Below are 12,797 nucleotides of genomic sequence, written 5' to 3'. Positions count from 1 at the left end.
ATTTGGTCAAACTTGAGATGCTTTGGTTCTTTTAATGACTTAAAATTTGGAGGAACGGACTCCCTCGATGGCTACGATATTACCTCCACTTGCACGTGCTACTTGGTAGTTGTTGATCCCAGCAGTCTTTTTTTGTTGGTTTCGGATCAATGATTTGACACGTTACGATGTTCCTGCTTTTAATAGTTCTAGAGGACTTTGACCTAATTTTATGTAAATCGCTACTTGATTGAGTTTTTTTAGATGATGTAATTTGGCTTAGATGAGGTGACAAACTGGCTAGGTTGGCTAGATGAGGTGACGTACTGGTAGCGGTTGTAAAAGCATTTCCAATAAATATTCCTTAATAATTAGTTAATAAAAATATCCTAATATTACATTCACTGTTATCAGAAGAGTTGCTTGCAGTCTCCCAATAATCTCATCCCAATTCAACTGCCGTATTGGGAGAGTCACACCTCCTCCTTTATTTAGGGAGAGTTGAGGTGAATTATTAGGTTGTTCCAATAATTATTGAAAAAAGGTAAAGATAAAGGGAGATTGCTGGAGCACTATTTTATTATCAGCTGTTAAAAAAAGGAGATTGTTGGAGATGCTCTACCAAAGCTGTTAGCTTTGCTACTTCCCGGGAAACTAATCGGGCGTACTGGCCTGCAGCCAGGACCTCCAACGGGGGCCTTTCGGGCTGCATCCCCACCTCGTCTTTTAGCCTTTCCAGGACCTGATCCACCCAGTGGGGGCGCGGCCGCGCGGGCCGTCGTATCATCTCCTCGCCCGTAGCTGGGCCGCCATCGCGCCTCCTCTCAACGACGCCTCTCGTACGTAACTAACACTGCTGGGCCGTTGCGCCTTCCGGATGCGTCTACACAGCAGCCTGGCCCGCCTGCATCCCACGCGGGCTGCTCTGTCCAACCGGCCGCCGCCGTTTACTGGACCGAGGGGAGGGAATCCAATATTTCCAATCCCACCACCACCTGCGCCGTGTACAAGCACAAACGGCACCAACCGCGTTGTCCCGGCGAGCGGGCCGGCACCGCCGCACCCGACTACCCGAGCCGAGCGCACCAGCGCGTCAGCCAGAAAGCGCGCCTTCCCGGCCGGCCGGCCGCGGCCGGTGCACATATCTTTCGCTCCGGGGGATGATGGGCGCAATGATTTTCTCCCCGCGGTCCCGGGCGCAATGAGTATGCGCCCCGGCCGCGACCACGAACCCGAGCCCCGTAACCGTACGTACACTACATCCCCGTCCTGGCCGGGCACGCACGCTCGATCGCGCACCGGCCGCTGGGCGGCACTAGCGAAGACACGCGCGCGCAGCTACGCCGACGCGGACGACGCGAAAGCGGAGCACTCACCGCCTGCTGCTGGCTGCAGACCTTCTAGAGTTCTAGCTGGCCAGGCTCGCGGACGTGATCCTGGCCGTGGCCGGGCCGACATGGATGTTTGGGAGACGAAGGGGCAGCGAGCGCAGTCTCCGATGCTCCCCACGGCGGAGCTGCAATGCTCTCTTCGGGAGTTGGTCAAGGTGTTTGGTTTCGTGGTCTAAAGTCTAAATTTATGTCACATTGAATAAGCTAATTATAAAACTAATTATATAGATAGAAACTAATTCACGAGACGAATCTATTGAGCCTAATTAATCAATCATTAACAAATGGTTATCGTAGCATCGCATTGTCAAATTATGGACTAATTAAGCTTAATAAATTCGTCTCGCAAATTAATCTCTATCTGTACAATTAATTTTATAATTAATTTATATTTAATACTCCTAATTAGTATCTACATATTCGATATAATAGGAATTTTAGTACCTCCTACGGAACCAAACACTCGCTTCAGGCTCTAGCCTCTGCCCGGCACTGCACGATTCGCTGCATCCCTTGCACCCGGCCGGCAAAAACTGCAGAAACCAGTGATCATGAGGCGACCAGTGCTTGTTGGAGCCAAGTAATTTCACTGCGACTAGCACAGCGTACCGTCTCCTCTCCTCGTCTTGCTCCACGCCGGCATTAGACGTAGATGATGCAAGTGTGACGTGGCCTGGCGCGATGGATCGAGCGGATGATGGGCAGAACAGATCAGCAGCGCGCCCTGGACCTTTTTGCCGGCAGAGTCCACTGCTCTCTGTTTCTCGGCATGGGCAGATAAATGTAACCCCACCACAAAGATACGGGCGGCGCTGTGCACTCTCCCTAGGCCTCAAATTTTTCTTCTGAAGAACGCATGGGGGAATGGCGAGTGCAGGACCCGCATGTGTTTATCCAATCCACCTGACGACCTGGTTAATCAGGTACGTGCGCGCAAAGTGACTGGAAGTGGACGGAGTTGGTGATTGGGCCGTGGTGGTGCGTGGCGCATTCGCCCGTGCGTTCCTACTGGTCTTGGAGATCCTGCTGCAAGTCATCCGTGCGCCTGCTGATATCATCGCTACTGCTTGTGATGCTATGTTTTTTCAGTCAGTCTATTGCATGAGGATTCATAAATGCACGCATGCCACGAGACGTGTTTTTTTAGAAAATATAATTTTTAAAACTTCTTATAAAAATCATAAACATCTTACCGTCAATCCGGTAGAGACTAAAAATATAGTCATTGGTATTTCCTAGAAAATTACTTATTTTTGTCATTGTGAAAATAGTCTAAAATACCCCTAATCTATATCTAAACTACATATCTCTGCCACATAAAAAATAATATTCTAATATTCATATAAATTAACCACTTATACTATTATAAAAAAATAAATTAAGCAGCCCTAAATTTGCATCTAAATAACCACATATCCCATTCTTAAAAATCAAAACTAACCCTAATGTTGAATCTAAATTACCAATACATGCTATTATTTGCACAGCAATCGTATTGCTCTATACTACCTATTCTGGTGTTTTAATGCAGAAAATAAGCTTTAGGTTTATATGCATGATTTGTGTCACCATATAGACTATGTATATACGGAAGATATTAGGACATCGATTTTCATGTTAAATATGTAGCTCACAACTAAATGTTCAATTACGCAGGTGCGATGAAAAGAAAAAATATAAATATGGATTAAAAGGTATATAGATTTAAAAAGATTAAATGTAAATATTTATCTGTATGAGTATTGTATTAGAATATTTAACAAATAACAAATGAAGTAAAGCTAAGTGAAATGTAAACCATTTTGATCATTAGATATGTGCCTTCATTTTTTTCATAATTTCTAATACGTGGACAAAAATTAGCCGTGCGGGAGCACAGCTAGAGATGGACTAGTTGAGCTAGTCAGCTCGCTGTTTGTGCGTCCAACATCTGATCTGTTGGCATACGAGTAGAAGGTAAGTAGAGTTTTTTTTTTTCCCTTCAAGAGACTATTCTCGAGTCTAGCTATACATTTCCTACTCTTCATCAGTTCTAGTTGTTAGCTGTGCTTGCAGGCCTGGGGCCTGGGGCATGCACGTCATGTGACGAACAAGAGGGTTCGAGAAGTGAGATGCATCATGCAGGGGTCCGTGAAAAGCAGATACCCTGCTCTAGTGCGTTTGTAAGGTGACCATGCTTTAATGATTTACTCTTCGGTCTTGTTTTTCAGGCTTTCAGATGCAAGATCGTCGCAAATATTCTTTGAAGTCTTAATTCGTGATTCAAGTCTTACGTTTCGGCCTGGTCATCATCATTTGATTTTGTCATGCTGATCAGCATTACGAACTTCTCTCCACGGTAAAATAATGTCAAGCTACTCAGGCTGAAACGACGGGAGGGTTAGCAGATGGGTACATGAACACATAGAGTCTCTGCAATTGATCTAGCTACCTACCTCATTAGTTGTACAGGTTCGAGGTTCGTATATAAAATATGAATGATTGTACAGACACTTGCCTAATCCTCTCTGTCTATGTACGGAGGTGACTAGTAACCTGGCAGGCATCGAAACGCTGTGTAACTCATCGGAACGCCATCTTTTGAGTGCAACAATCCAAGTCGGAAGTCTTTCTTGAACCAACTGAATATGACCACCCGACCGCTAGATTACATGAACCATGCATGGACGACGTCCTAAATCAACTAATCCAAGGTACCCGCACACGGAACTGAACCCGTACCCAACCACATCAGATCGACATCTGATTTGGTTTTACGAAACGTGGAGATCGAGGACCGGATGACTACGTTCGATATATGTGCACGTGTAGCGTACACATACTGATACGAAATCTGTACCTGCTGGTAAGCCGGCCGGCCTGTGTGCTAGTGTGTGAAACGATTCGCGCCAGAAGCATCAAACCGTACCGCATGTCGTTAGCTGTGGCTGACTGGCTGAGCTCTCCAGCTGCAAAAATACAAACGTCAGGAGCTGCGAACTCTGGAGCCACACAGGCTTCGCTACCTCAGCCAACCCGGGTAGCTGGCTGGCTCCTGCGCCCTGCAGTTACGAACCTCGCCGTCTCTCGCTACCCTCTTAAACTCTGCTTTGACAGCATGATATGATACCTCCTCGCCTTGCAACCAAACACGTTCCCCAGCACGGATGAACACGTCGTGGAACGCGGGTCGTCTCTGCTGACGAGATCGACCAGGCCGTCCGCGCTGCCGTCGTGGCCGGCGGCTGACCACTCGGCCACCGAACTTCCATTCCGAGGCGTTCCGAGCCGTGAACCGCGCGCCGGCGCGGCTACGCAGCCCACGCTTCACGTTCCGCGCCGCGGCACCAGAAGTTCTTAGCGGCTCCCAATGTTGACGAACGATGGCAGGAGTCCCCAGCTTCCAACTGACGACGGACGGACCGACGGTTTGAACGGTGCACTACTGTGGTCTCGCACCTGCGGACCTGATGGAGCCGTGTCCCATGATCTTCAGTGCTAGCGTTGTTACTGCCATCTCGTGTACGTACGTTGTTGTTGCCAACCTTGGCCCGTTGGCCGGCCATCTCCGTCACGTCAGGTGCGTGCATGTCCACGCCACCACTACCAGTCGTTCCTCCTGGCCCAGGCCCCGGAGCGCTATATAAGCAGCGGCTTGAGCAGCGCACTATGGACAACAGGAAAACACATAGCCACATCGGAGCCACAGCCATCGCCATCGCCGCTGGTGGTTTGCTGATCGCCGTCGACGGCCGGCGCCCCCCACTCGCCGAGATCGCATAAGTACCACACCTCGATCGGTGCGGCGAGCGCGTGCATATCGGGAAAAATCCTCCCCACTGACCACTATGTCTTCATCGGCCCACTGGCTGAGCCTGGTCGGGAGCGTCTGGCTGCAGACCGTGAACGGCCCCAACGCCGACTTCCCCGTCTACTCGTCGCAGCTCAAGGAGATCAAGGGCATCTCCCAGGTGCGGCTCAACTTCCTCGCCGCCGCCTCCGACGCCGGGAAGCTCTTCGGCTGGTTCGCCGGGGTGGCCGCGCTGCACCTCCCGCTCTGGGCGGTGGCGCTCACCGGCGCCGCGTTCGGCCTCGTCGGCTACGGCGTCCAGTTCCTCTTCCTCGAGAGGCCCGGGCTCGCGTACTGGCACCTCTTCGTGCTCACCTCCCTCGCCGGCAACGGCATCTGCTGGATCAACACCGTGTGCTACCTCCTCTGCATCAAGAACTTCCCCTCCGACAGCCGCGTCGCCGTCAGCCTCGCCACGAGCTACCTCGGGCTCAGCGCCAAGTTCTACACCACCATGGCCAAGACCCTCCCCAGGGCGGCGAGGGCGAGATACTCCACCACCAAGGTGTACCTCCTCCTCAATGCCGTCGTCCCTATGGCGGTCACGCTCGTGGCGGCGCCGTCGCTCCGGGTGGTCGAGCTCCGCAAGGACACCAAGAGGACCCAGGCGCCGTTCCTCGCCATGTTCGCGATCACCCTGGCCACCGGAGCCTGCGCCATCATCGGCAGCGTAGGCGCCAAGTCCATCGGCCTCTCGACCAGAGAACACATGGTCAGCTTCTTCGTGCTGCTCGCCCTGCCTCTGCTGATCCCTGTGGTGCTCAGGGTCAGGGAGAGCATGGCCAAGATACGGGAGACCAAGTGGGAGAACCGGATCCACGACCACGACTCCGACGGGGCCGAGACGGCGGTGTCGGTGTCGGTGGTCGAGCTTGAGGCGGAGGACAAGCAAGAGGAGCAGGGGCAGGAGGCCGAACCACAGAGGAGTAGTCAAGAGGAGGTCGGCGGGCTCCGACTGCTGAGGAAACTTGACTTCTGGCTCTACTTTTTCAGCTACATGTTCAGCGGCACGCTGGGGCTGGTCTTCCTCAACAATCTGGGCCAGATCGCCGAGTCGCGAGGACTCGCCGACGCGTCCACTCTGGTCTCCCTGTCCTCCTCGTTCGGCTTCTTCGGTCGCCTCCTTCCTGCCTTCTTGGACTACTACACCGCCAAGTAAGCGCCGCTACCTCTGTTCATTATGCCATCATCTCCTCACTAGATCATCTTGCACGCAACAACGTCGCATGCATCAGATTGTACTAGTTCTGACAAAAAAAAATGGAAATGTGCATGAGCAGGAGCGGCTACTCCCTCTCAAGGACGGCGTCCATGGCGTCGCTGATGGCGCCCATGTCCGGCGCGTTCTTCCTCCTTCTGCACCCGAAGAACATGTCCCTGTACGCCAGCACGGCCGTGGTCGGAACGTGCACGGGCGCCATCACCTCGGTGGCCGCGTCGGCGACCAACGAGCTGTTCGGCACCAAGAACTTCGGCGTCAACCACAACGTGGTGGTCGCCAACATCCCCCTGGGCTCGCTCTGCTTCGGCTACCTGGCCGCGTACCTGTACCAGAGGGGCGCTCACGGCGGCAACCGCTGCATGGGCGCCGCCTGCTACCGGGACACCTTCCTCCTCTGGGGCGCGACCTGCGCCCTGGGCACGGCGCTGTGCATGGTGCTGTACGCGCGGTCGCGCGGCTCCGCCGGGAGGCGGCTACCACGCTAGGGCGCCAGGCGTGTGCGGCGCTGGTTGGCTAACGTAGATGATGATCATAAAGAAGGGACCAGAAGTTTCTCTGGTGAGTGAGTTTAGCTGTTTAGGTGCCACATAATTAAGAGGGGGAATAAAATATCTAGAGAGTACTGCTAGGTGATGTAGTGCAGCATTTTTTTTCTTTCTTTGTAAGAATCTTTTGTTTTATTAGTTTGTTGATGACTCAACTTACAAAACAGTCCCTTGGAGGCTCTGAAAAGCAATGTGTATGCTTACGGATGAAAAGAAACAGAGAGCATGTAAACGATGCTGGGAATCGCAAGTTTTTTTGCGATATCAGCACGGTATGTTCCAACACAGTTTCTAACATGTTTGAGGTCATCCAGCGAATTTCTTGTTGGTTCTACTGCATCTCTCAAAAAAGGCAGCAAATTTTTTTATACATGACCATTTCGGACAAAAGTTGCCAAGGGAAAGCAACTCCACTCGGTGCATCAACCAAATACTTTCAACACCATCATGTTTATTACACCGCCCCATTTCATGTATAGGCGCCGCCGCCAGACCAAACCTATATGTCCAGTGCTTCCTCCATCCATAATCGGGGCTATATTTTTGCTGCAATACACTGGCCACAAAGCAAAAAACTTGACATACTGTAATCTGGAGCGCCTTTGGCTACTATTAATGGAAATCCGGTGGGAACACTCTCCCCTCCTGTTCATTATAAAAAAAACAAAGATGTGATAATGTATTGATGAGAGATGCAACTTATTTCATTCAATTAGTTGTGAGCAACATCGTAGTTCAAGCAGTTTGGGGAAAAAAAAGACATGTTGTTTGAAAGATAGATGCATTTGAACTTTGTAAAACAAAATAAACATAATTCTACCCTAGCACTTCATACCTCAATAATTAAGAGAATCATGATGTTTTGCTACTTAGTAAAAGGTTTATGTGCTTCCTCTGCTCTCAAATATATATAATAAGTATATTTAGTTATGTGACTGTCCATGCAAACTAAGGCGGACAATGCGAATAACTTAGGCAACGCTTTAGTCTAATCCTAAGTCAATCTTATTTGGAAACTTTTGACCATATAGAAAAATATGCGATACGAAATAAATGCACCATCAAGACATGTTATGGCGGATTTAATGAAACTAACTTGATGTTGTAGGTGCTGTACATTTTTTATAAAGTTGGTCAAAGTTAGAAGAATTTCACATAGGGCAAAACTGAGACATCTTACATTTCTAGGGAGTATATTGGTTAGGTGCATTTATGTAGGGGTAAATTAGAAAAGTAGAGGTCAAAACGTGCTTTGGAGTCATTGATGGTCCTTTTTCTTTGGTGCATTGTATGAGCATAGTTGGCTTATATTTGGGATTAGAGTAATAGGATACACAAATAACTTTGTACCCTAATCTATTAGAGGAGTGTAACGTAGTACAAAAGCATGGTCAATATATGCACCTCAATTCCCTCTAAATCCTATATCACTGATATTCCAGTATTCTATTAATCATGTGTTTTATAAGTTAAAACATTTTCAAAATTAACCACACTTGCGTTCCATGTATTTTCTAAAAACATTGTTGGCCTATGCAGATGCAAAGTTGGTGGACTATTAGCTCTAATAATAGCTAGGTATGAAGTAAGAATATCTGAAACATTTTTTGCTATATGAAACATAATAACTAAAAAGTATGGTTTATTTTATAACATCTTTTGACTTTTTAATATATAACTAAGAGGAGCTTGTCCCTCCTATTTCTAAAAATAAAGGAAAGAGCACAAAAGGACGGTGTTAAATTTCAAAGCGTGTCTTCTTCTTCGCCTATCAAGACTTTTTCCTTAGGCCTGCTGATTGCGGTCTGAAAATACTCCTTAGTCCTTAGTGTTGCAACAGATCTCTATGCCATGGCATGTACGTCATGTCCTAAGACTCAGAGGTGAACGTCCCTTCAGCACGCGACGACACTGTCACATTGAAGCTGATCAAGCTTACATGAGTCTCTTCTGGTGGTCTCTCCGTCAACATTTTGTTTCTTCCAGGTGCATCACGGTCACGTCAATGTTTTCACAGCGATTACTTCTGGTCTTCCATCGGTTGCTGTGGCGTGGCCTCACTTGCGATCTCTACAGCTAAAAAAACCAAGAATGAGACACAACATCGTACGTCATACGTTTCGGTCCGCCTGTGCACCCCCTCCTCCATTTTTTTCCTCCTCTCCGTCCGATTTCCTTTCTCCCTCTCTTCTTCATCCACTTCCGGCTTCCCCGTCCAACGCCCTCAACCCGTCCTATCCGCTCCTCTCCATCCACCCGCCGTGCCTCCTCTGCTACAAGCCCACCGCCGCCAAATGGAAGGGTAGATCAACCTGAAAATAAATTCATTCACCAATACAAGATCAAATACATAAATAAATATATGTGTGTATGTGTGCGTCTACCTGACTACACTATATTGCTATTCGAAAAAAAAACTATGAGCTAGCCCAGTTGGACCTAACAATTGAAAGGGTTGGGTGTACTCCTCCGAAAAATGGACTACACATAAAAACTACTAACTCACCCATATCTCGTGAATAATTTTTTATGATATCCCTTTCATCACGAATATATATTTTGCGCTAAAAAATATGAAGATAAAAGAAGTTGATACCTTGGTATGAACCATGTAGACAAAATAATGAGAATTTTTTTTAAAAAAATTGAATAAGGGGGTGTTTGGTTCCACCTTGCTAAACTTTAGTTGCTAAAGTTTAGCAACTTTTAGCTGCTAAACTGCCAAACAACCTATACCCCTCATTTATTGCTCGTCTCCCCCCTCCTGCGCACCTTTAATAAGGGTAGATAGGTCTTTTTATAGCTCATTAAATGCCTTTTAGCAAAGGGAACCAAACAGCCTTGGCTACTAAAGTTTAGCAACTTTTAGCACCTAAAGTTTAGCAAGAGGAACCAAACAGGCCCTAAATTCACTTCAAGTAAAGCAAAAGCAAAATTTAGTATGAAAAAAACTAGTTACCTTCGCTATTTGCGCGGGACACCTAGTTGTGATGCAGTGGAATGGCACTGCATGCATGCAAATTCAATGCATATCTGCTACAGGGGTGTGCTGACAGATCGCTCCTTTCCATCAGCAAACTCGTTTGTGTGCAGTAGTGTCTTTCAGGTGAGCTGATTTAATTTGCGTGTGGTTGGTTAGTTGGCCAGATCAGTGAACCGGTAGTATGCTGCGTTTGTGGATAATGTTCAGCATATGCATGATCGATAGACACGTCTCGCCTAATCGGCTAAAGCCTAAGCTGATTCCATAACGCTCCGAATGCCATCGCCCGGAATGAGTGACAAAAAATCATCACGCATGTAGTGCATGCCACTTATAGCAAGTGGTACATGGAATGTTTCACGAGACACGTAGTCAGAACGCATGGCAACATCATCCGAGCCAGAGATCGACGCGTGAGAAACGGACGAGACGACGAGATGGGGGCCCGGCCGCGGACGCTGCCCTGCCTGGCCAGGCACGTCTGCCGCCACTAGCTAGCCACACACAATACACACCACCGTTGTTACAGCAAACAACATGGCCGGTGCAAGCGAGCAGAAAGCGAGAGACCGTGACCTACCGTCCCTCCCCTCTACCGATCCTCGCAAGATTCCTTGCCGCCTTCCCCTCGATCGCATGCGATCGCACGCCCCATGTCCATCCGACGCTGTGGTCCATGCATGCATATGCTCCGATTCGGAGCACAGAGAGAGCGAGAGAGACGCGAACAGGTGATCGACGACGTCGGCAGCGACGACGACGAGACCTGCAGTAAATACCGGTCTCACCCCCAAAAGAAGCCCCCCGGCAGTATGCGGCCGAGAGAGACGGCACTGCGCGAGTTAGTGCCTGGCGACACGGGACGGGACCTCGTCTTCTTTTCTTTTCTCTTCTCCTTTCCCCCATGTTCCACTGCGCAGCGTGCGTTCATGCTGCCAGTAGTAAGAAAGGGTCAAGGAAAGGAGAAAGTAAAGCGCCCGTTACGTTGACAGTCCACTTATTACTATAAACGTGTTCTTTACTGCATGCACGGCGCTTTTAGCCATTTGAATCCGGTGTGGTCTCTCTAACCAGTCGGCCAGTATGTGCGCCGGCCGCTCCACTGATGTTGATTTCATCAGGAACATTGTGGCATCGATCGGTCGACGCGGACGCCGGTCGAGCTAGCTAGCCGGCGTCGCACGCCTCCGCGCGTGGGCCGGAGCGCGTGCCGTGGCTGCTAGCCAGCAGCCGCGGGTGGTGGAGGAGCTAGAGAGACGACGAGCGAGGCCGGAAGCGACCGCGCGACGACCCTTCTGTGGACGCCGTTGAACGGGCGCGGCGTACGACCGGTTATTTTCCACCGTGTACGACGCTCCGAAGGTCTGGGTCTCGTCTCGATCGTCCGGCCGGGCCAACGGATATACTACGCGCGATCCAAATCTAAATCTTTTTACTCGCGCTGCTGACGAAGCGAGCACGAAATAGAAAGGTATCGGATTCTTTTTTCTTTTTATGTTTTGAGATATATAGATTCTACCCCCCAGTTTATTAGAGAGCGCATCAGAAACAAGTAAACAACTGCAGGCACTAGCGGAGCACAATCATGTTGGTTACCCCGGAAAGGCGTGACCGTGACGGGCCATTGTGCGGCTAACACCACCGGCAACGAGAGGGGATTATCCGCGAGATGCTGAGCACACTGAGACACCGGTGGACGGCGACGTGCCCGGCCGGTCAGTTCCCCGGAGCGTCACGGTGACGCGGCCGTGATGCCATAAACCACGGGCTCCTTTTTTCTCTCCTGCTGAAAACACCGAATAGAAATAAGCCATGAAATCGACGCTTCGCTAGGTAGCTAGATATGGCTCGACGGTTTGCCGTCTTAATTCTGGCTGTCCATGTGGCCTTGCCGTGGTCCAAGCGTGCGGCCGGCGGCCGCATGCCAATGGCAGGGCCGGAACAAAACGCGCCTGAGCCATCAGAGCATCCCCTGACCGGAACGTCTCTGGATGTATCCGTACGAGCGTGCAAGGATAATCCGATCCGCCGCATTCGATATTTCCGGCCCGGGGTGCCGGTGCTGTGCTGCGCGCGTGCATCACGCTGATGCAGGCCCTGATGCATGCAACGCCCGGAATTCCCAGACGAACAGTGCCTGTCAATTACAGTGTACCTTTTCTTTTCACTTTATCTATATTTATGCATGTGTTCGAGATACCTTTCCTCAGCAACTGCGTCTCGCTGCGTGCTTTTTGTTTGCTTCTGGTGATGCTTGGTGTGCAGTTGTGCGCACAGGTACAGGTTTAACGACAGCTTTTCATCATCCTGCTTGTCTTGTCAGCACTGCACATAGTATCGGTTATAGACCCTTCTATTCCATGGCGCAACAGCAAGCGCAGACGGCAGATCTAATGATCGGTACACAGACTATCTAATTGATGCCTGGGCATCAGCTTTAGCTGACAAAAGTGGTTGCTGCGGCGAAGGGGGGCAGGAGGATATATGCAGCAGATGATGTGACGCGACCCGCCTCCAATCAGGCCGAGACGTGTCCGAGATCCTCGGCTAGCTCTCGTTAGGTCAGGGGTGATCGTCAGCTCAGCTGCGGCTTCGCTCTGACGAAAATAGCTGCCGAACATGCGTGCACGATGATGGCCGGCACATGCATGCGTGCCTCCTGGAGGGTGCGCCGTCACTAGATTTTTTTCCCCTCACCCGAAGCATTGCTGCTTTTGCATGAGACAGAGGAGTTTGTGACTTGTGCTATAGTTTGGTTGGTCGGGAACGAGATATTTGGGGTGTGCAATCTTGCAAAGGATGTGGCATCATGCTGCGTGCGTCCGTGGATGGACACGTCAAGGGGAAC

General features: G+C 49.9%; 1 protein-coding gene across 1 annotated transcript; it reads left to right on the top strand.

Annotated features, from left to right (window-relative positions):
* Positions 1-4,879: 4,879 nt before the first annotated feature.
* Positions 4,880-7,284, top strand: LOC101780502 (protein NUCLEAR FUSION DEFECTIVE 4). Its single transcript, XM_004961702.2, has 2 exons — positions 4,880-6,354; positions 6,480-7,284. The coding sequence occupies exons 1-2, from the start codon at positions 5,198-5,200 to the stop codon at positions 6,904-6,906; spliced, it is 1,584 nt and encodes a 527-aa protein (XP_004961759.1). The 5' UTR covers positions 4,880-5,197; the 3' UTR covers positions 6,907-7,284.
* Positions 7,285-12,797: the final 5,513 nt, after the last annotated feature.

The sequence above is a fragment of the Setaria italica genome, chromosome III (genome assembly GCF_000263155.2).
Source record: "Setaria italica strain Yugu1 chromosome III, Setaria_italica_v2.0, whole genome shotgun sequence".
Classification (NCBI taxonomy): Eukaryota; Viridiplantae; Streptophyta; class Magnoliopsida; order Poales; family Poaceae; genus Setaria; species Setaria italica.
The sequence above is the reverse complement of the archived record's forward strand: the minus strand, read 5'-3'. Positions and strand labels throughout refer to the sequence as shown.

What these genes read in the sequence shown, in the direction of transcription:
- LOC101780502 (XM_004961702.2), top strand. Translation starts at nt 5,198, where the DNA reads ATGTCTTCATCGGCCCACTGGCTGAGCCTGGTCGGGAGCGTCTGGCTG. An exon ending in TTGGACTACTACACCGCCAA is followed by an intron (nt 6,355 to 6,479) that starts GTAAGCGCCGCT and finishes GTGCATGAGCAG; the next exon opens with GAGCGGCTACTCCCTCTCAA.